General features: G+C 39.4%; 1 protein-coding gene across 3 annotated transcripts in view; it reads right to left on the bottom strand.

Moving 5' to 3' along the window:
* The window catches only part of LOC141764800 (microtubule-associated serine/threonine-protein kinase 1-like), a 74,937-nt gene extending 62,874 nt beyond the window's left edge, over positions 1-12,063 (bottom strand). For all 3 annotated transcript variants that reach the window (XM_074630363.1, XM_074630364.1, XM_074630365.1), the window contains exon 1: positions 10,889-12,063. In XM_074630363.1, coding sequence (XP_074486464.1) covers positions 10,889-10,927 — 39 coding nt within the window. In that variant the 5' untranslated portion in view covers positions 10,928-12,063. The remainder of the gene's footprint in view (positions 1-10,888) is intronic.
* Between the last annotated feature and the right edge of the window lie 9,655 nt (positions 12,064-21,718).

Here is a 21,718-nt window from a genome sequence, read left to right as displayed (position 1 = left end):
GCAAAAACCTGAAAGAAGGTACAACTTGTAAATCACAATCTCAAAATATAACTGAAACTTCTCTGAACACTGACACCTTCCAAAGAACGCAGAACAAGAAATCCCCGACAGACACTGTGTTTTAGAAAATATAACACTGTTTGAAATACGATAGTCAACCTCTCTGATAGTAAAATTGTTCAAATAGTCGTGTGCTGGGATTCGTCTATAGCCAGTTTTGTAATTTCTCTGTTAATGTCTTGTGTAAGTGGAGCGTAGTTTGAAAAATGATCCCTCCTAAGTGCTCAGAGACTTCAGAGCTTCAGGAACCACCAGGTTTAGTGGAGCCAAAGTCGATTTAAAAGATGTTGCTGCTATATTTATGACATTGGGACACAACAGCAAGGACTCTGATGTGATTAGGATCTACTGGGAGGAATCTGTGTGCTGCTTGTTGCCCATCTATTCCCAATTTGATTCCATTTAACACTCGGCGAAGGTAAGATCAGGTTACCGTCAATTTCTATTGTCAGCCTGTGCTGCGCTGCTTATCATGCTATTTTCTACAGCCCAGTGGCTCCACTAAAAAGATGTTATCATTTGTTTCTTTTCACTCGCTGGGAGGGCTTAATGACATAGAGCCATGTCGGTGAAAATAATGTTGGATATAAACACAAACGTGAGAGGAAAATAAGAGGAAGAATAAAAGACTGTAATTGGTTTTCCATGCAGAGAAAGATTTCATCCTGTTAGACGAGGGCAATCCTGAAATGTCTCTCTCTCTCTCTCACACACACACACACAGTCTATCTCTTTGTCTTTGTATAAGCAAACAAGCATTACGAAACCCAAACAAAGCCGAGCTGATGAAACATGACTTGACAGCTGGAGCTCTCGTCTCCAAACAATCTGAAAACAAGCTTACTATATCCAAACTCGCCCGATTTACTTTCCAGCACAGTGAGGCATTAATACTTACACTTAATAAAAAAACTATGATGAGCCAACGAGCAGAAGAAAGGCAGAAAAGACGCACTGTAATAAGTCAGAACCAGTTTTCCAAAGGCATGTTGAAGAAATCATAATTATCCCTCTTGGGGATAGAACAAGTGCAGTAAAGTCACATGAATAAAGAACATTGGCAAATGCTACTCTGCACAGACTGGCTTATTAAAGGAATAGTTCTACATTTTGGGAAATATTATTCGTTTCCTTTTGGAGAGTTAGATAAGAAGATTGATACCACTCTCATGTCTGTGTGTTGAGTATGGAGCTCAAGCCAGGCGCTGATTAGCTTAGCTTAGCTAGCCTGGCTCTAAATGTTCAAAATACTTGCTGATTAATATGTATTTTTTTTGTTTAATCTCTACACAAACAGAGATGTAAAACAATCAATTTCTGGTTGAGATAACTTCTGTTGTGATTTGACGCTATACAAAAATAGATTGAATTGAATTGAATTGGTTTTGTAGGGGCTTATGTGCTGTTACCACTTCTCAGAGGTCAAAGTCATTGTTTTGCAAGTCACAAGTAAGTCTCAAGTCTTTGCACTCGTGAGTCAAGTGCCAAATCCTAAACTTTGAGTTTTGATTTCTAAACAAGTCATAATGCGCTCGTTACCAAATGTAATGCCATTTGCTTCTCCGTATGTAATTTTCACACATTTTGCATACTTCAATTGTTTTTTTGTTGACCACCGCATAGTTTTTGTACACAAACAAAATCATCTTTGGTATCATTTTTTTCCAACTGGCGCTCAGTAAGGTGACGTCAGTTCCGAGTCCACACCTCTGCTATTTCATAATAATTTTTTTTATCCATTTTTTCTGGTTGCCTGGCGTTCTCACAGTGATAGTTATGACTACTTAACATCCCCTAAAACTACAATCTGTTGCGTTTACATTTCTGTTTGTGGACAGATTAAACCAACGAGATATAATGTGTTAATTAGTGAGCTTTAGAGGCATATTTTTGTATCTTTGGGCAGAGAAAGGCTAGCTTTTCCACCCTGCTTTCAGTCTTTAAGTGAAGCCAAGCTAACTGGCTGCTGTCTGTATCTTCATATTTAATATACAGACATGAGAGTGGAATCGATCTTCTCATTCATCTCTCTTAAAGAAAGCAAAGAAGCGTACATTCACCTATATGACGGTGGCTATGCAGTCTTTCTCAGTTCAGAGGAGAGTGATCCTTTTTTTTCCAATGGGAGTGACATCACCCGTCATAGTGAGCTCTTTCTGGGACAGCTAATGAGTTACATCATCAAGAGGAAGTGAGCTCGTCCAGGGTTACTCAGAGAGAGCCCCGCAGGAGTCTCATATACGTCTGTGTGTGTGTGTGTGTGTGTGTGTGTGTGTGTGTGTGTGTGTGTGTGTGTGTGTGTGTGTGTGTGTGTGTGTGTGGAGGGGGAGTGATAGGGGTGGCTAATGGATAAAACCCCAACACCTGCTCCCTCTCACTGTCTCCGTCCAACAGATGGCTGCGTGTTGTTGCCATGTTACTGGTTACTCCAGCATTTCTTTGAACAATATTCTCAATTTCAAGTGACCATGACAACCTCTGAAACTTCTCCGTGATATCCACTGTGCTTCAGAAACAGACAATGAAAAAAAATAACCTAGATATGCATTACAACATCCAAGGATATTTTCAGACAGTATAAAGTCACTTGATAGATCAGAGAAGAAGAGTGCAGTTCAAAGATCACATCTTTACTTAGGCAACTTGTCAATGTAATCCAAATAAGGCAGCCAAACCTCTTAAGAACATGCTATATTCTTTTATGAGACTGAAGGTGATCTTTTCAAGGGTGACACAGCTCTTCATTTCTAATAAAAAGAGAGATCATTCCTGTTATTTTTTGGCAGTGCGTTATTGTTATCATGCCAGAAATAAAGGACTGTAGGAGGATGTAAAAGAGCCTTCCCCAATTCCAAATCTGAAACACATTCATGCAGCTTCTGCAGTGTGAAATAGTGTTGCTCGACACAAGTCTGACCTAAGTCTGATTCCCATCCCTCACGAGATTTATAAAGGCCAATTGTTGGACTTCCATTCATCCGTAAAGAGCACAATCTTGCAATAAATGTGTGAACACATCCCTCGTGAAGCAAACTGATGTTTTATTTATCAAGCATTGGTGCCAAATGCAAGTCACGACTTTTCAAATGTGGGTGACTTTTAAACCAGCTAAAATCCATTTAAACTGTGTAATCACATTTATATTTAATCTAATTATTTATATTCATACTAGGGTTGTTAACCGATTCAAATATTTAATCATGATTAATCGCATGATTGTCCATACTTATTTGCAAATGAATCACATTTTTTATCTATTCAAAGTATTTAATACTCTTATCAACATGGGAGTGGGCAAATATGCTGCTTTATGCAAACATATGTATATATTTATTATTGAAAATCAATTAACAACACAAAACAATGACAGATATTGTCCAGAACCCCTAACGTGTACTGCATAGAGGAGTAAAGAAACAAGAAAGTATTCACATTTAAGCTGGAATCAGAGAATTGAGACTTTTTTCTTTAAAAAAATACTCAAACCGATTAATCAATTATCAAAATAGTTGGCGTTTAATTTAATTTAATAGATGATAACTAATCGATTAATCAGTTAATTGTTGCACCTCTAGGTCTGATGTGACAAAGTTGCACTAGGAGGATGCAAAAAGCAAATATTTTATCTCAAAGCGGCATAGATAAAAGTGGTTTTGCAGACATAATGCAGCCTAGACGGACTCACAGATGTCTGCACATACAAACAAACACCTTCTTAGCACATTTAATTGATTATATACAACCTCCATGGTTCAAGTAACTGCAAATTATTCACATTCTCTTTCAGCCGCTGCGTTTTATTGTGAAAGGGACGTTCAAAAGTGAAGAAAGGGTGTCACATGGTTTCACCATGTTTTTTTTCGAAGGCCAACTGGAAACCAAAGAAAAGAAAAATGTTAATATGCTGCTGCTCTGGGCAAAGTCACAAGGCTTCTGTTCTGTTTCTACTGCCAAGACTGACAGCAGATTGCGAGGCAAATGTCGCACTGTGTATTATTCCGTTTAATAGTTTTACTTAAAAGCTTTATGATCACCGGTCATTACACTGAGGTCTGAAATAATGTCTCATTGAACAACTTTACTTTCTTGTCACACTGGATCTGGTTTAAACTTTAATAAGACGTGCTATTTCTTTCCTTACTTCCATCCATTTTTGTCTGTTTTGGAGATTACGTTGGACTCAAGCTTTTGTGCTTTATAGGCGTCTGGCATAATAATTCAAGCCCAGTTAAAGTAGTTCAAATATTTGAAGCTATTCCCAAATATATTCTGGCCCAGATCTGTTGCTTTGATGTACACTTTGCTCTCGCAGTACAAAACCTACCCTTTCTGAATAATACTGACATCAGAAGGACGCGGTGAGGCAGAACAAAGCAGTGGGCATGGCAGTGAGTGACAGGACTTGGCACAGAGAGCTGGATCTTCTGCAGTGATCACACTCTTATCCCTTGTGCTTAGCATATTGGAAATGGGCACACAGCCCAGAACAAAATATTGGACAAATTATGCCAGTGTGCGTGTGTTTATGTGAGTATATGTGTGTGTGTGTGTGTGTGTGTGTGTGTGTGTGTGTGTGTGTGTGTGTGTGTGATGCACTCCATACTCCTACAACAGAGAGGGGTGAGACATGTTGTATGACTTGTGTTTGTTTGTGTGCGTGTGTGTGAGTGTATGAGCATATGGGTTAAGTGTAAGTACACTCCACACACACCTACAACTGCTCGGGACGTCAGGATCATCATCACTTGAGATGAAAACGACTCATCTCAATGACACACACACACTCTCCCACAGTAACGGCCAAATGAAATGGACCGGGTATTGCTACAGATCACATTCATTGTAGTTTATATTTATTATGTGTTTCATAAAGTAAAATCGGGGGCCTGTTGCAGCAAACTTCACTTTAGAGTGGTCCAGGGATGACATGTTTTTGTAGGCCAACTCAGATTTTAGCATCGCACTGGTTCCCGCAACAAAGAGCCAATGGGATTTTTCCATTGGGTTTTGGATTATTGCAGAAAATAAGCTCTTTGGCAAACATAATCTCCACAAATGAACACAATTTTTATGATTTTTGAAGTGTGAATGCAATCACCAGAAGTAAAAAGCTAATGTTAGGCTATAAACAAACCACACCACAGTCGCATGAGCGCCAGTATACACACAACCAGGCTGTAAAGGAGGACGAGTCGGCATGATGAAGTTTAGTAGTCTCATTTAGCCACTTGTTAGCAACAGCCTTTTTTAAGACACAGAAAGGCTTCAAAATTCATGAGTAGGTTATTTATTGATGTATGACAAAACGTTAACATCTCTTAATTGTGTAAACCACAGACCTTATTTCAGGCATCTAACTAAAAACCCATTCAAAAAAAACATTGACTTCGAGACGAGGTAACCAGAAGTGCAAAAATGCGAACTCATTTCTGGGTTTTAGGACTCATTCTGTGATAATTCAAATGTTTTGGATGTGGACAGTTAATATACAAGAGCCAGTGATGGGTATGTAAACCATTGTTTATGGTTAACTGCTAAACGAGTAACGTTATCGACTCCAGCCCAGGCAGGAACATTTAACACAGTGTTTGGTTTGTCCATTCTGGGCTACTGTAGAAACATGGCACCTGGCTCTGTGAAGAGGACCCAATCTGTATGTAGATATAAACAGCTCATTCTAAGGTAATGAAAACGCAACGTTTCTTATTTTCAGGTGATTATACACAAAAGAAAACATACTTAATAACATTATACTCCATTTCTGCCATTAGATCCCCCTAAATGCTACACACTGGTCCTTTAACTGTCAAATAAAAGCGAAAACATCTGCTAAAACCATGTACTGTACTGTAATGTCATTTATTTCCTGTTTAATGACAATGACAGCCCCCACGCCAAATGTCACGCCCTCAAATGGTGTGCCAGATGTGCCATGGGGAGCTGCCAGAATGAGAGAGCGAAAGTGAGGACGGAGTTGAGAAATGGGGAGACATGAACAGAAAGATGGGTGGATGAAGGAGGTGATGAAAGTGAAGGAGAACTGAGGTGGTAAATAAATAAAAGAGAAGAGTATTGTGGAGGTGAGGGAGACAAATGGAGAAAGACGGAGAGAAGAAGAAGACTTCGTGGCTTAAGGCTGACGACAGGATGAATCAATCGGGATACTAGTGACTGCAAGTGGCCAAGAAAGAGACTCCCAAGAAGAACGACAGCATCAGTCGTTTCAGCAAGTGCCCCAAAAAAACACGTTTACGTTGAAGTGACAAAGCCCTCTAGAGGCAGTCGCAGTTATGACAGGAGGAAGTCAGGTGATGTTATAGAGCGACAAAGTCAACAAAAAAGCAAGAAAAGAATAGATATGTTTAACATACAGAGAGAGAGCACTGACAAGTTCAATTTTCAATTGTAAAATGTCTCTCTTAGTACATATCTTCATAATTCTTTAATAACTAAATTTAAGAGATACTTATCACAAATTTTCCTTTATCGATCAATATATATCGGTACTCTTTTTACTGTCAAGTACTGAGTTGACAACAGATGCTCCATGTGGTTCTTTTAGTTTTATGTACTTTTTTATAGTCTTGCTTTTTAGTCAAATATTGTCCAATTTAAAGTTAATGTTAAAGTTAAAGTTAATATTAAAGTTTATGTCCAGTTTGTGTTAAGACAACAATGAACTGCATGGATAGTAATGAGTTTGGCTGGGTTTTTTTTTTATTTAATCAAAAGGTAGGGTTGGTAATGCTGAGAAACATTAGATTTAAAAAATGATCCAACCAAAAAACTGAGCCAACTCTTTTCCAATGAAAGTAGCTAACAGCTCTCGCTCCAAAAGTCCCTAAATCTAGAGAGAAAGTCTCCAAGTTGGCAACACAACTCCGTCGCTTCGGGCCTCCCTCAAAAGCCACTCCCCCAAAATTAATATTATGAATGTAAAGATGGTTATTGTTAGTACTCACAGCTGTCAAGCTAGCAGCTTGTGGAACTCCGGTGACGCGCAATGTGCACACAGGCAGGCAGGCAGGTAGCCCGTCTAATCATTACATTCAGGCCACATGAAATGATTGTACGGGCTTATTACAGTCCTGCGACAGCCACAGATAACAGAATTTTTTCTTTTTTTTGCCGGAGCATTTGATTTTTTGATTGCTGCGGGGATGTAATGAGAATTTCAACAAAGATAATAATAATGTATTTGAACAGCACTACCAACCCAACCTTTAATGAATGAAAACATTTTATTCATTCATGATACAAATTTTCAATATTGAGCAAATTGATACTCTACCGTAGTTTTAAGAAGTACAAGTTTCATTGTCCACGCTCATATAAAGTATGAAACACAAACATGCTATACATCTACACACACTCCTCTCTCTTCTTTCCTCCCCTCTCTCTCTCTCTCCAGTGTGAAAGTAGATCCAGGCAGTAAAGGGATCAAGACATTGTAATAGCCACTTAAATGGGGTCTACTGTAGCCCACAGCTGCTGCCTGCCTCAGGTCTATGCTGCCCCCCTTCCTCCTCCAGGCCTTGGGCCCTTTCAGCCCGTCCTGCTGCTGGTGGTTGGTCTTCCTCCCTGAGGGCACACAGGGCTGTTAGGCCACCATTAGTCTTGCTAATGGGCCTGACAACTGCGCCACATCCTCGGCATTTAGACCTCCTCTGTCTGAGATATAGATATCGACCACTTCAATGGAAATGGAGAGTCGGGGCAGTGGGTGGGAGTCGATTTGATATGTACATATAGGCATGAATGTTATGCACAAACACACACACAAGATGTTTAGTGTAGCTTTTGATTGGATGGACACACTCATTAACATGCACTCTGACTAAAATCAAAAGTTTGACTCACCAGTAATCTTCCTTTAAGTGAATGTGTGTTTTTATGTGTGTGTTAGCCGGATACAAAGTGCATCCTGGCAGAGTGTGTGTCTGTGTGTTTCTGTCTTGCTGTGTGTCTCTGCGTGTGCGTTACATTTAAACCTTTATGTTCACATCAGATTGTCTCCTGTCTCCCCGCCAGGCTGCCCTGCTCTAAGTTTCCACTGACGATGTTGATGTCCGTGTTTAAATTTCAGCTGCAATTTACTTCTGGGAAAATATTTAAATCAAAAAGGACCACTGAACAAAGTGACTGAATGTCTTCTAATTTACACTTAACTCTGTCAAACGAGACTATTCCTGAGCTAAGTTTCTTCATTTTAAGTTAACGAAGCCCCACGAAACCCACAGCACACAAAAACTACGTCATCTGAAAATATTTACCAATTTGATGTATGAGATCTGTGCCTGATATGAGCAATAATGTTTTGTGAGAACTCAGCTCCTGTAAACAGGATCTCTCCAAAGAAACTTATTTATAGTCGAGCTGAAACAATTAGTTTTCCCAGTATTATAAACAAGCAAAAATGGCAAATATTCTCCGGTTCAAGCTTCTCAAATGTGACGATCTGTTGCTTTTCTTAAGTCATGTATTATTTTGAATTGAATATCTGAATTTTGGATTGTTGGCCGGACAAAATAAGACATTTGAAGTCATCATCTTGGGCTCTCAGAACTTGAGATATGGGCATGTTTCACTGTTTTTTTTACAGGTCACAGAACAGCAACTAATCAATCTAATCTAATCTAATTTACAATTTTGACAGTGGAATATTATTGAAAATCGAAAGTTCTTAAATCATAGACTATATAAGAAGTGGACGTAGTCACCATGACGTCACCCACTGGTTTGGGGACTGCCGTTTTGAAGCCTCACATTCGGCATTTTAGCCGTCGTCATCTTGTTTTTTGCAACCAGAATTGACACAAGAGGGTGGAGCTAAGTACAACTGAACGCTGAAAAAGATATTTTCAGGCTACCAAAAACGTTATAATTAACTTTCATTAACTGGAAACACACAGTGAAAGGGTTAAAGACATAAACACAGACAACGCTGTAGTAGTCAATCACAAGCCACGCCCTAAAGCATCCCCTGCTTTATGGTCTATTTGACTCTAAATGGGACCATAATTTACTAAATGAACATCATGCTGTATTGAAGAAGACTTGAAACTAGTGATTAAGACCATAAACTCATGTTTACAATGTTTACTGAGGGAATAAATCAAGTGAGAAGTAGGCTCATTTTCTCATAAACTTCTATACAATCAGACTTATTTTTGCAACCAGAGGAGTCGCCCCCTGCTGGCTGCTGGAAAGCAAGTTTAAGGCTTCCCTTTTCAGACATCGGAGTTGTTTGAAAAGTGAAGTCTAAAAGTCATCTTTAAGTAAAAATGCAAAAATTCACTGGTTCCAGACAGTTCCCCAATCTCTGCCTGCACTTTAACAGCAATGGTTATCAAAAGCCTCAGTCTAAATGTCACTGAGATACAGATGAGGGGAAATCTTCAACAAACAGCTCAATAAGTACAGTTCAACAAGCTGGTGGTAGAGGTAGCAGATAGTCTTGTATTCCTTAGAATTAAATTGTCTCTAGACTAACTCCATCAAAGACGGGCATTTATCAAAACAAATTTAATTTAGTGTCTGCTTTAATCCAGCTGGATTTACAACAGGAGCCCAGCACCTGTAGGAGTGGGGACTCTGAGCCTGGCAGCGTTACCGCTACGTTCTACCAACTAAACAACAACATTTGTGCAGGAAATCTTCCAACGCCGCTTGTCTATATTGTATAAATGATGAGCAATCATCTAGAGCAGAATATCTTGGCACAATGTGCAGCAGAGAACTTCTACTGTAAATTAATTCACCAAGAAGCAGAGGACTGGCAGACAACGGGCCTGCATAGTAAGCTTTGCCTGCCTCACTTGATTAATTTCACGCAAGCGCCCACCACACAGAGGAAAGCCTGGCAGGAGGCTTTTACCAGTGCCTTCCTGTGTTTGTCATAATGTACAAGATATGGGCTAAGTGACTGGCCTACATCATGCAAATGTAATGGAATAATCTAATCCACATATACTCACAGCCCAGACTCAACCTACGACTGGTTATTATAGACTTGTATACATATTATTGTGAATGAAAACAGGTCTGTCACCCACTGCAATTATTGGTACTGCCTTTTACAAGTTATTCCAAAGCTTTATTGGGACAATATGTTAAGGAAGTTTGTCTACCGTCAAATATTTTTGCCATACTGTTTATAACGGAGTAGCTATCCCTTTAATATCTCTCAGTGTATTAAGCCATTGTTACAAATTAATAAACTGGACTATTTTTTGCCAAAATAGTTGATTTTTTAAAAATCCATAAACAGTTTCTCACTTGATTTTCCAGAAATGTGACTACATCAAATAAATATTGATATTGCAATATAAAAATATAGTGGTAGAGAGATTTCCATGTCGTCCACTGCAATTCTATCTGAAATGTTGCTGTTTTGTGCAGTCTATTAAATCAACTGTCTACACTTTTTTTATGGCCTTGTTTTTCTTTTTCATACTACTTTTATAAACTCACTCATTTATATATCCTTCCTATAGTTTGAGATCTCTTTGGAAGCATACATAGATTCAAATGTCTTTAAAAGAATACATAAATTAATTCAAAGTACAATTTATATAGCTCTATTTATTTGAATCCCTTACATGTGAACAAATAACCACCATATATCATACTGAATCTCCTTTAAAGATGATGTGCCAATAAAACATTTCTCAACACTTAAACATTTCTCAACTCTGAAATATAAAAATACATGCAGCCTATATATGTTCTGCAGCATTCATACAATATATATATATATATATATATATATATTTGTTTAATGAGATGATCCTCATATGATAACAAAGTGGGTAAAAAAAGTTTTCACCTGCAGCCTCCGTCTGCGGATGATCCCAGAATCATCCATGGCGCGTGTCCGCCGGGTTCACACCTGTCGGAGGTGTCTCGTGCAGTGCTCCTGTGGTTTCCAGGTGACGGAGGAGGGGGGCGAGAAGATGAAGCCCAACTCTCGCGTGGCTTTCAGCGAGAGTCGATTTACTACTAAACCGGAATGCTTGGCGGAGTGACGGCTGCTTTTAACATCATTTATCAGCTTATTCAGCAGGTAGATCTGCTAATTCTCTGAGGATTAACAGGTGCTGTTATGTTCTGTGTAACAAATTATAGCATTAAAGAGATGTTATCTCGCGTTACAGCCAAAAAACACTATCAAATATCACTATCAAAGTATATATAAAAATAAAAAGTGCAGCCACATCCCTTTGCTGACAGAGACTGACAGAGACTACTGACTAGGCTGCTCTGTGCTGGGAACTACTGAATAAGCGAGAGGCTGCATGGTGGGACCAGCTGAAGTCCAGCTGAGAGACAGAGAAGACTGTCAGACCATCACCACCACAGAGAAACCTACCAAGTTTGCACACATATCTTTCAAGACATCTAGTGCGAATCACAGCTCAAACACAATCTCTTAAAACTACAAGTTGCACCATTAACAGCCAAAATCAACCACTATACTGTCATCCTTTTAAAACGCTTCTATCACAACGATCGGTCTCCAAGCTACAGAATAAATCCACTACATATTCGAGGAGTCCTCAGGCAGCCAAACCAAATTCAATCTATATGTGCTGCTGCTGCTGAGAAGGCATCAGTGCATGAATGTACACGGAGTTCATTGCATGCATATTGCACATTATTGCACAAATCTATGCCACATCCATGCGCTGTCAGAGCTCTTGTGCATTTAAAAAAAGGCGAGATCAATGAGAATCTGTAGCGACTCTATACGTCCGTCTGGTGAAAGATGCGCGCACACACATCGGCGCTGAAAGCAGGTTGATCACTTCACGTTTTTCGTCCTCCGGTAAACAGATTTTGTCCCGTTTTCTGGTGTTCTCTCACAGGTATACGCGATGGATGGGTTCACTCTCTTCTTCTCTGATGTAACATTGATTTCCTCGCGAAAACCGATCTGTGGTCGCTCCTCGGGCTTCTCTCCATCCTCAGCTCTCTTTACCTACCACCCACTTCCTACTACCAGAGGACTTTAACCCTTCAGCCACCAGAGGCTCCATGCAGCAGCTATGGAAGTGGGTTTTTTTTATATGCAAGTTTTTTAAGACATTTCCAAAGAGGACAGTCATCTTTACACACTTTCCAGGTGCATCAGTCCCAAAACAAATGTAAAACTATTTAATATTTCAAAGCCAGGTCTTGAAAATAATTTTAAAAAAAATTTAAAGGGACTGTTTGTAACTTTCAGAAATGCTTGTTAACAGCGACACCTGTGGCCGTTAAGTCAACGAAAGTCAGCGTCGGGCTCGAGCTTGCTCGCTCTACATACACATGAACGAGCATCGCTCAAAACAGTGAGGCGACACACGTCAGCTAAAACCATAATATCACTATATATTTCACCTGTTTGGCAGTAATGTTAGCTGACCAGACGAAGGTCTCTCCATGAATATGATTTTGATCTGATCCTAGTGTTGGCTTTTCCTGCTTCAGCCCCGCTGTTTCAGCCTCCGGGGCTGAAGCAGGAAGAGAAACGTTATCATCTCTGACCGGGTGCTGGAGGGACACACCGGCACACAGTCAGAGACGAAAACATTTCTTTGCGGAGCCCCGTCACTTCACAAGACACGGAAAACCTCTGTTGGTCTGGAGGTGCTGCAGCATTTATTTCTACACAAACGTCCACTGAACATTCACTAGATATTCTCATGGGATCCCGACCCGGTAGATTTATACGTGTAAGAAGTTACAAACAGTCCCTTTAAAAAAAACTAAAAAAACACTTTATAAATTATATCAATCTAAAAAACTATTTAGATAATTGATGATTATCAGTCATTTTTTCCAAGCAAAAACTAGAATTGTGCCTCGCGGTTGTATGCCTCCGTCAACCAGTCAAGTTGCAGTTTACGTCCATGTCTGTACAGACTCATATAATATATGTAGTGAAGACTTTAAAGGAGTTTAATAAAAGGTGTTAAGTGTATTTTTTTGGCAAAATGGAAGATATCACTATATTGACATTAGGGCTGCAACCAACGATTATTTTCATTGTCGATTAATGTTGATTATTTTCTCGGTTAATCGATTAGTTGTTTGGTCCATAAAATGTCAGAAAATGGTAAAATGTTGTGACTGACAGGTTGCTACCACGCCGTTGTCCGGTCTGGGAGTTCTCTGTTTTTTTGTCTTACAACTTTAACCCTTTCACAGAGTGTTTTCAGTTCATGAAAGTTAACTGTAACATTTTGGTCACCTACAAGTGTCTTATACAGCGTTCGGTTGTACTTAGCTCCATCCTCTCTTGTCACTTCTGGTTGCAAAAAAAAAAGATGGCGATGGCCAATATGTGAAACTTGAGGCTTCACAACAGCAGTCCACAAACCAATGGCTGACTACGTCCACTTCTTATATACAGTCTGTGGTTGCAAACCAATAAGCAGGAGTGTTTGTTGGCCATATTGGATTTCTCTATGATTTTTTCTTCATTTGTCAGGTTTTTAATTAACTGGATGAGCCAAAAAAGGATATTCCTGACTGGTTATTTTATCAATATTAGAGCAGAAGCTACATTTTCGTTAATGATTAATCTAATGACTATTCTCTCGATTTATTGATTAGTTGTTTGGTCTATAAAATGTCCGAAAATAGTGAGAAGTGCCCATCACAATATCCCAGAAGATGATATAGAAGTCTTTAAATTGCTTGTTTTCTTTGATCAACCATCCAAAAATCAAAGATGTGATATAAAACAGAGAAAAGCATCAAACTCTCGCAAATTTGGGAAGTTGGATTAGGGAATGGTTGTCTTTTTTGCATGAGCAATGACTTAAACAATGACTTGTTAAGTTAAATAGTTGCAGAGTATTTTTCTGCTGATTGAGTAATCCATTAATCAACTAATATCATAGCCCTAACTCTGATATATGCTGTATATCAATATTCTGATATAAAATGACATAGAGGGTAGAGGATTCCTTTTGAAATGCAGACAAAGCGCATCAACAAACAGTAGTTTGAAATTCCCGTGCAGCACTCTCCCTGGGGATAACAAATCCTGCTAACTTGTCACCCAACCTAACATGACCCAAAACCTTTGGAGAACATTTGCATAAAGAGTTACTTAGTGACTTCAAAGTTAAATCGCTTTGTCAAGATGTGTTTGTCTGCTCATACACCGTACGTGTGTGTGTGAATTAACAGTCAACACATCCTGCCGGCATGTTTCCGCTGCTATTCCAATGAAAAATGGCACCGCGCATTATGTATTATTCAACATGCACACCTGCCACACATGGGATTCACTGCTACATAACATTTCACAGCTCCTCACCCTTCAGCTACTTGCATCCCTGATCCAACTGTTAATGAATGAACGCTGGCATAGAAACCAATTCCCACCATGGTGATTTTAAAGAGAAAGATCTGTTGACATATCAACTGAAACTGTATGTCTCCTGCAGATCTGATATATTCATTCAAACTGAACAATCCTGTCCCCACTGAGTCTGACAACTGATGTATTGTCAATAAAATGAAGGCATTCCCTGATCGATACTGAAGGAGAAGTCACCAACAAGCAGTAGTAATCACTGACTATACCGAAACAGGTCAAAGTCCATCACCGTGATCACACAACATGGTTGTCAGGATGATGTTTCACTGTTAAACATTCTCACAGGACAGAAAGCGAGAAGAAAAGAGTTGGTCAAAGGTGACTGATGGGACGGATCAATGTGGAGAGAGAAAAACACACAAGAGGCCGGGCAGCTGGTCCGGCTCCAGATTCAGGCCGGAGGGAGACAAGAGGGAGACTTAGTGGCTTTTAGCATTATGCCCTTAATGTTCCCCGTCTATTTGAGCAGATGGAGCTGGCTGGCTTTAGTCCCTCTCACCCTGAGATTTACTGCTGACGGATCACTCTGGGTTCAACCTCAGCACCCCACCAGCCTCCTCCACCGCCACCACTCCAAATCTCTCACTCTCAACTGCTCATATACTACAAGGAGGACTCCCTCATCTAATGGTGTAACATATGTTTTGTTAAAAAAAAGAAGACTGCAGTGATTTTTGTTGGTCAATTAATATGCAGATTAATTTTCTAGAATAATCTATCAGGTTTATTGCTGAGTAGGTTTTTTCACATACTAGGAATTTGCTTTGTTGTATTGGTGCATAACATAAATATGGTAAAAGAAATTAAAATTAAGGGTGCAAAATAAAAATTCAGAGCATTAATATAGCAGCAAACAACTATTTGCTATGTAAAGATTTAGAGGAGTAATGGCTACCTGAGCAGAGAATGAAGTCGCTCTCCCACTGTGTGTGTTGTAATCTGTGTTTGTGCTTTGTTTACATAGTCAGGTTTGCTACGAGTGCACGTGAGTTATCGCCGCCACTCCGCACTGCGCTCATACGGCAGTTACCGCTGATAACGCCGCCCCGACCCATGGCATTGTTGCGGAAGCCTAACGCCCACCCTCCGGTCCCCCACCCCCAGGTTAACACTGTTAGCTCTGTTAGCTCTGTTGCCATTGTTAGCACCGTTAGCTGCTAGCCGTCAGCTCAACCGTTGCCATGTTGAGAGCCGTGTGGAGGCAATCCCTCAATCATAGATATGCTCTGAATTTGGAATATAACACCTTTAAAAATAAAAGCAAGTATTGCAAAAATCAAGAAACTGAAATATCTAATAGAAGACGAATATGAATAAAAAGAATATGCAATGTACAGAGATACAGTATATTCCCAAATACATGTGTTAATGTAACCCATATACTGTAGACCGATATGAGTATGTTAATGTAGTGTCTGTGGGAGGGGATAAGAGTCCATGTCATTAATCTTGTAATCAATGAAATGTCAAAAAAATTGTGAGTAAATGTCCATCACAATTTTACAAAACCTAAGATGAGGTCTTAAAATTACTTATTTTGTCAAATCAACAGTCCAAACTGGCCTCTGGAATGAAATCAAACTTGCAGGCAATCTTAAAAGCACATCAGATGGATAGCTTTAAAAATTCATGATGAACATCACCAGAAAATATTCACATTTGAGATGCTGGAACCGGTCATTTTTTTGCCATTTTAAATTAAATAAGCTATTATAATCGGTTACCAAAATAGTTACAGATTCATTTTCAATTTTCTGTTGACTAATCCAGTGATTATAAAACTTTTCATCATGCCTAACTATACTGCTTTACGAGCATCGCTGTACCCCCATCCCTCCTCCATGCCCCACCAGTTTCAGAACCAGTGGACTAATTAATTGATTAAGCGACTAATTGTTTCAGCTCTACATCATATAATGTGTTGATGTTATAAGCAGTCTATCCAGCTAAATACAAGGGCAGGGACAAAATAACGTGGACGCATTACAATATAATTCACTTTGAACGTCCTTGAGACTGAAGGCTGCGTCTGCTAATTCAAATGTACCTCATTAATTATGACTCTGTCCCCACAGGGCATTTTAAATTCAGCATCACACAGGATAAATCCAGTAGTGATTTGGCCTTTTTGAAGCTCTCAATTTGTCTCTTTTGCTGTGAAAATTCACATATAGGTAAGTGCTGATTGCCACATCTCTTCTAGTTGACTAGTGGCTGCTAATTGGCACTCAGCCTAACATGACCTGACTTTGTAGCAGTGTTTGTAATTGTGATTGTGTTAAAAGGAGCAGCATTCATTTACACCGTTTAGCAACTTTAGGTTTTAATTACTAACTTGATATTGTGTACATTACTGTGCGTTTCTTTCAGTGATCTAATACAACAACAGTACATTCAGTACGTATGATTCACACTCCATGAACTCCTTGACTTGCGGAAGAAGGTAAAGCAAGGGTGAAATTAATATTAATGATGACTGAGTGCCACTGAGTGCATGCACAATACCAAGGCACTGAAATCACAACTGTGCCTGCCTTGCTATGAGTCATGTGTGGGGGCACTGATAGTCACATATGCATTTTGAGGCATTTGTTCAGTATTGCATGTAAGCTGTGTGAGAGATATCTGTGTTATGCCAGTAATTTTAGAACGGATGTTAACAACACTCGGCAGTCAATTCTTGTCCTTTTGACTAAGGGATGAATGGATTACTTTAGACAGTACAGATGATGCTAAATCTGTTTCTCCAATGGCATCTGTATTCTCAATCATCAAGTATTTGCAGGTCTGGACAGTTTCCTCATATAAAGGAATACTGCGGCGATTTAGTATTGCACTTCTGGTGGGGAACTCGCAAAAGACAGATTAAAAACAATGATCTGGTCTGCAAATTAGCTATGGCTAAAAGTACATTGCATCAGTTGCAATTCAATTAAGTATAACAATGCCTAAATGTGTTGTCCCTGTCAAATGAATTAATAAATAAAATCAAAATTGAAGCATCAGTGACCCAGATATCCTAGTATGTCATCTATCTCTAGTATGAATCAATCTCAAAAAGCAATGGATCCTGCATTTCCCAAGATGCAACTCAATATCGTCTAAAGTGGGTCTCCTAAATGCCCACTTCTTTCAAAGCTCCCTCCAGAGCCACAGAGGATATTATAAAACTACTTTCACAAGCTGAGTAGTGCTCCTCGAGACGGTCAAATGGAAAAATTGTGCCGCAAATTTAGGCCATGAAAAAAACTCATCTATGTGTTTTAATGGAATCATTTATTTAGTGTTGGATACATTTAAATCTATAAATGATCTATTACAACAGTCTACAAATGTATGCAATAATCACATGTTAATCTGGAATTGATTGAGCGACAATTCAAATAAGTATGCTGACATTTTTATAACACTAAACTTATACCTCCTATCACTAATATCAGTAGGATGTTTTAAATGTTTCAGTGTCTAATGGCAAGGCTTGTCCACCCTGCCGACAGTATTATGTACTGGGGAACTTGTCAGCAGGAGAGCATGGTAAGATGTATACGTATTAAACGTAAATCCAATCATGTTGGCATTTTTAAAGCTTGTACTGGTCTAATACTAAGGAAGGCATTAGAATAAACTGGGACCCAGGCTTGGTGTCAGCAGGTGAAAAATGATTTTTCTGGGGAGTGACCCAGTTACCAGCTTGTCTGACTCCTGTAGCACATTTAGCCTATGCTGCTTTTCTTATTAATATTAAATAATTAATGAAGGCACATGAATTTTATATCTTTTTTGTTCATTAGGTGCTGTGAGATTTGGGGAGGTGGGGGGGGAGGAGGAGGCAGCGGCAGCAGCGTAGAAACCGTACGAGGAACAGTTTCAACAGACAAAGCCTTTTTCATACTGCTCTGTGCAAAAAAAGCTCTCAAAAAATGATGTCACCCTCTTTCAAAGGATGCCCTGAGGGAGGTCAGATGGGGTCAGCTCTCTGCAGCCAAAAAGCTTGGCAGGGCTGGGATTTGGGATGTGCCAGGCGCTTGTGCGATCCCATTTCCCGTCCTGGTAAGCCTGTCTCACAAGAGCCACGTCAGCTCACATCTCTTCATGGACTGCAAGTGCCTCCCCCTGCATTCACATCTGCTGTGTGTGCGTGCGCTGAGCGCGCGCGCGTGTGTGCGTGTGTGCATGTGTGTGTGGCATTCATGTAGGCATTGTTTTAAGTGAAAGTTTTCCCTGCTTTTAGGACATACAAGGAGTATACAAAAAGAACTTGAAACACTTTGAAAATTCAATACAATCCAGTCTAATAACCTTTGTGATACTACTTAGGTTATTGGTATTGATTTAACTATTTTGAGGCCATAACTTGTGGTGTGTTTGGTATTGTGTTGTGTTGTTCATCATATTTGGGTTGCAGCTAACAATTATTTTCTTTAGCGATCAATCTGTAGATTGTTTTCTCAGTTAATAATTTAGTCTATCAAAAGTCGCAAAATAGAGAATCACAATTTCTCAGAGCCCAGTGAAGCCTCTTCAAAGGGTTGTTTTGTCTGATTAACAGTCCAAAATCTAAATATATACAATTCATTATCATGGACGACTAAGAAAACCAGAAAATATTTACATTTGAGACGCTGGAACCGGTAAATTTTTTTGCCATTTTAAATTACTTAAAGGTAGGATTTGGAGACATCTAGTGGTGTAGTTGCAGATTGCAACCAACTGAGTAACGCCGTTCGCCTTGCTCAGAGGCCATCCTTACCATGATAACACTACTTTGAAAGCAACAGAAGTCAGACAGCGGTTTTGCACTCTGTGGCACACGTTACTGCAGTTTCACAAGCGTGTCGGAGAACTACGGTGGCCTTCAGGTAACGTTAAAATGTGAAAGGTTCTCACTAGAACCAGTGTTTGGTTTGTCTGCTCTGTGCTACTGTAGGAACATGGCGCACTCCATGAAGAGGACCCGCTCCCTATGTAGATAGGAAGGACTCATTCTAAGCTCACGAAAACGCAACGATTCTTAGTTTCAGGCGTTATACACTAATGAAAACATAGTTATGAATATTATATTGCATTTCTGCTAATAGATCCTCCTGTTACACACTGTTCCTTTAAAATATTAATCGGTTACCAAAATAGTTGCAGATTCATTTAAAATTTTCTGTCGACTGACTAATCCAGGGATTCTCAAACTTTCCTTCATCATGCCGAACTATGGGGAAAGGTTAGCTAGCAAAGTAGCTTTTCTAGCATCAAAATAGTTGTACGAGCATCAGAGTACACCCATCACCCCTCCATGCCCTACAAGTTTCAAAACCAGTGGACTAATGGATTAAGCGACTAATTGTTTCAGCTCTACATCATATAATGTGTTGATGTTATAAGCAGTCTATCCAGCTAAATACAAGGGCAGGGACAAAACAAAGTGGACGCATTACAATATAATTCACTCCAAACGTTCTCGAGACTGAAGGCTGCGTTTTGAAGCTCTCAGTTTGTCTCTCTTGCTGTGAAAATTCACATATAGGTAAGTGCTGACTGCCATATCTCTTCTAGCTGACTAGCTGCTGCTAATTGGCATTCAGCCTAACATGACCTGTTTGTAATTGTGACTGTGTTAAGAGGAGTAAAGTTCATTTACATTGTTTAGTATCAGTAGATTTTGATTACCAACTTGATGTTGTGTACATTCCTGTGTGCGTATTTCAGTGATCTAATACAACAGTATTACGTTCAGTACACAAACTCAGTAGCCATGATTCACACTCCATAAACCCCCTGACTTGCAGATAAAGCACGGGTGAAATTAATATTAAATGATGACTGAGTGCCACTGAGTGCATGCACAATACCAAGGCGCTGAAATCACAACGGTGCTTTCCTTGCTATGAGATGTTAAAATGTCTTCAGTGAGAAAGGTCTATAGTGTACCATAACCACTACAAAACTATTCTTAAGTATAGTATTTAGGCAATTATATATGAGGCAACAATAATTTCCCATCTTCAACATTTGGACAATTTGGCAACAGACTCTTCCAAACTCTCCCTTTGAAACCTCCTCATCCCCCCTATTGTCATCCTCATTTATCCATTCACTCTCTTCCATTAACTCTCCTTATCCTGCAAAACTGCTTCCTTAAAAACACCTCCTTTCTCCTCCTCTAAGCTCCCACCTCTTCCTCATTTCTAGCCCCGTCTGTGTAGAAGTGGGTCACAGACTACAGCTGTGCTAAAAGCCTAGTCTGGGAAGAGGAGCTTCTCTAAATAAAACACCATACGATCAGCGGTCTCTGGGGGGCCTCATCATACATACATAAACCTAACAAAGATGGAGGGAAGAGGTGAAGGAGTTCAAGACGGAGAGATGTATGTATGTGCAGCTTGATTGTTTAAGTGGGTTTCTGGCCTCGTCGTCTCTGTAAAGATAGAAAGCCATTTCCGCTGGCATGTATTATATGGTTTATATATTATACATCAAAGTTTCGATGGAAGTACTCTCAAGAATTTTCACATTAGTCATAGTGAGTTTTTCCATGTGATCTGACCAGTTGGTTTCACAAACATATTTTAGTGTACTGTTTAGCTGTAAAATGAGAAAGTGTGTGACCCGGCCACCATGTTGAAAAGAGTTGAGCCAAAACCAAGCACCGCCCACCGGCTGGGTCACAAACTTTCTCATTTTACAGCTAAACAGTAGACTAAAATATGTTTCTGAAAACATTAGAGGAGAGATATAGGCATTACAGCAACAGGATATTAATTCAAATTTGACCGTTTGATCGGAGTTAGTCGGGGTCAACATGATTTTTTTCCCACATATTATCTGTCTCATGCACCGAGACATGCACTACTGTCAGGATATAGTGACTGTTTTATCATATTTGCTCAAAGTTACCGACTGCATCTTTAATGCTAACCAGGCTAGCCAGTATATTAGCTGTGTGAGGCCAATGTGTTGCCAATGCAACATTCTAGGTAACTGATAAAGTCAAACGGATGTTAGAGCTTCTTTAGTTCTGTACTGTGACGTCTTCCCCAGTGAAACAGAATATTTGAGAGGTGTACAGTTACAAGAGGGATTTAAATCAAATTCTTCGCATCTGATTAGACCGCTCAGAATGAAGCTTAAGTTGCAGATTGTAAACACACGTCATATTTTAAATTGATTTTGATATAAAAATATGAAGAAATTGATTAATTTGTTAAAAAAAAGAAAAATATTTTGCATATATTATTACCTAGGTGCACAATAGAGTGCTAGAGGAATGAATCCTAAAACCCAGAGATGAAT

This window comes from Sebastes fasciatus, chromosome 3 (assembly GCF_043250625.1).
Source record: "Sebastes fasciatus isolate fSebFas1 chromosome 3, fSebFas1.pri, whole genome shotgun sequence".
Taxonomy (NCBI): domain Eukaryota; kingdom Metazoa; phylum Chordata; class Actinopteri; order Perciformes; family Sebastidae; genus Sebastes; species Sebastes fasciatus.
This window is presented reverse-complemented; position numbering and strand designations above follow the sequence as displayed.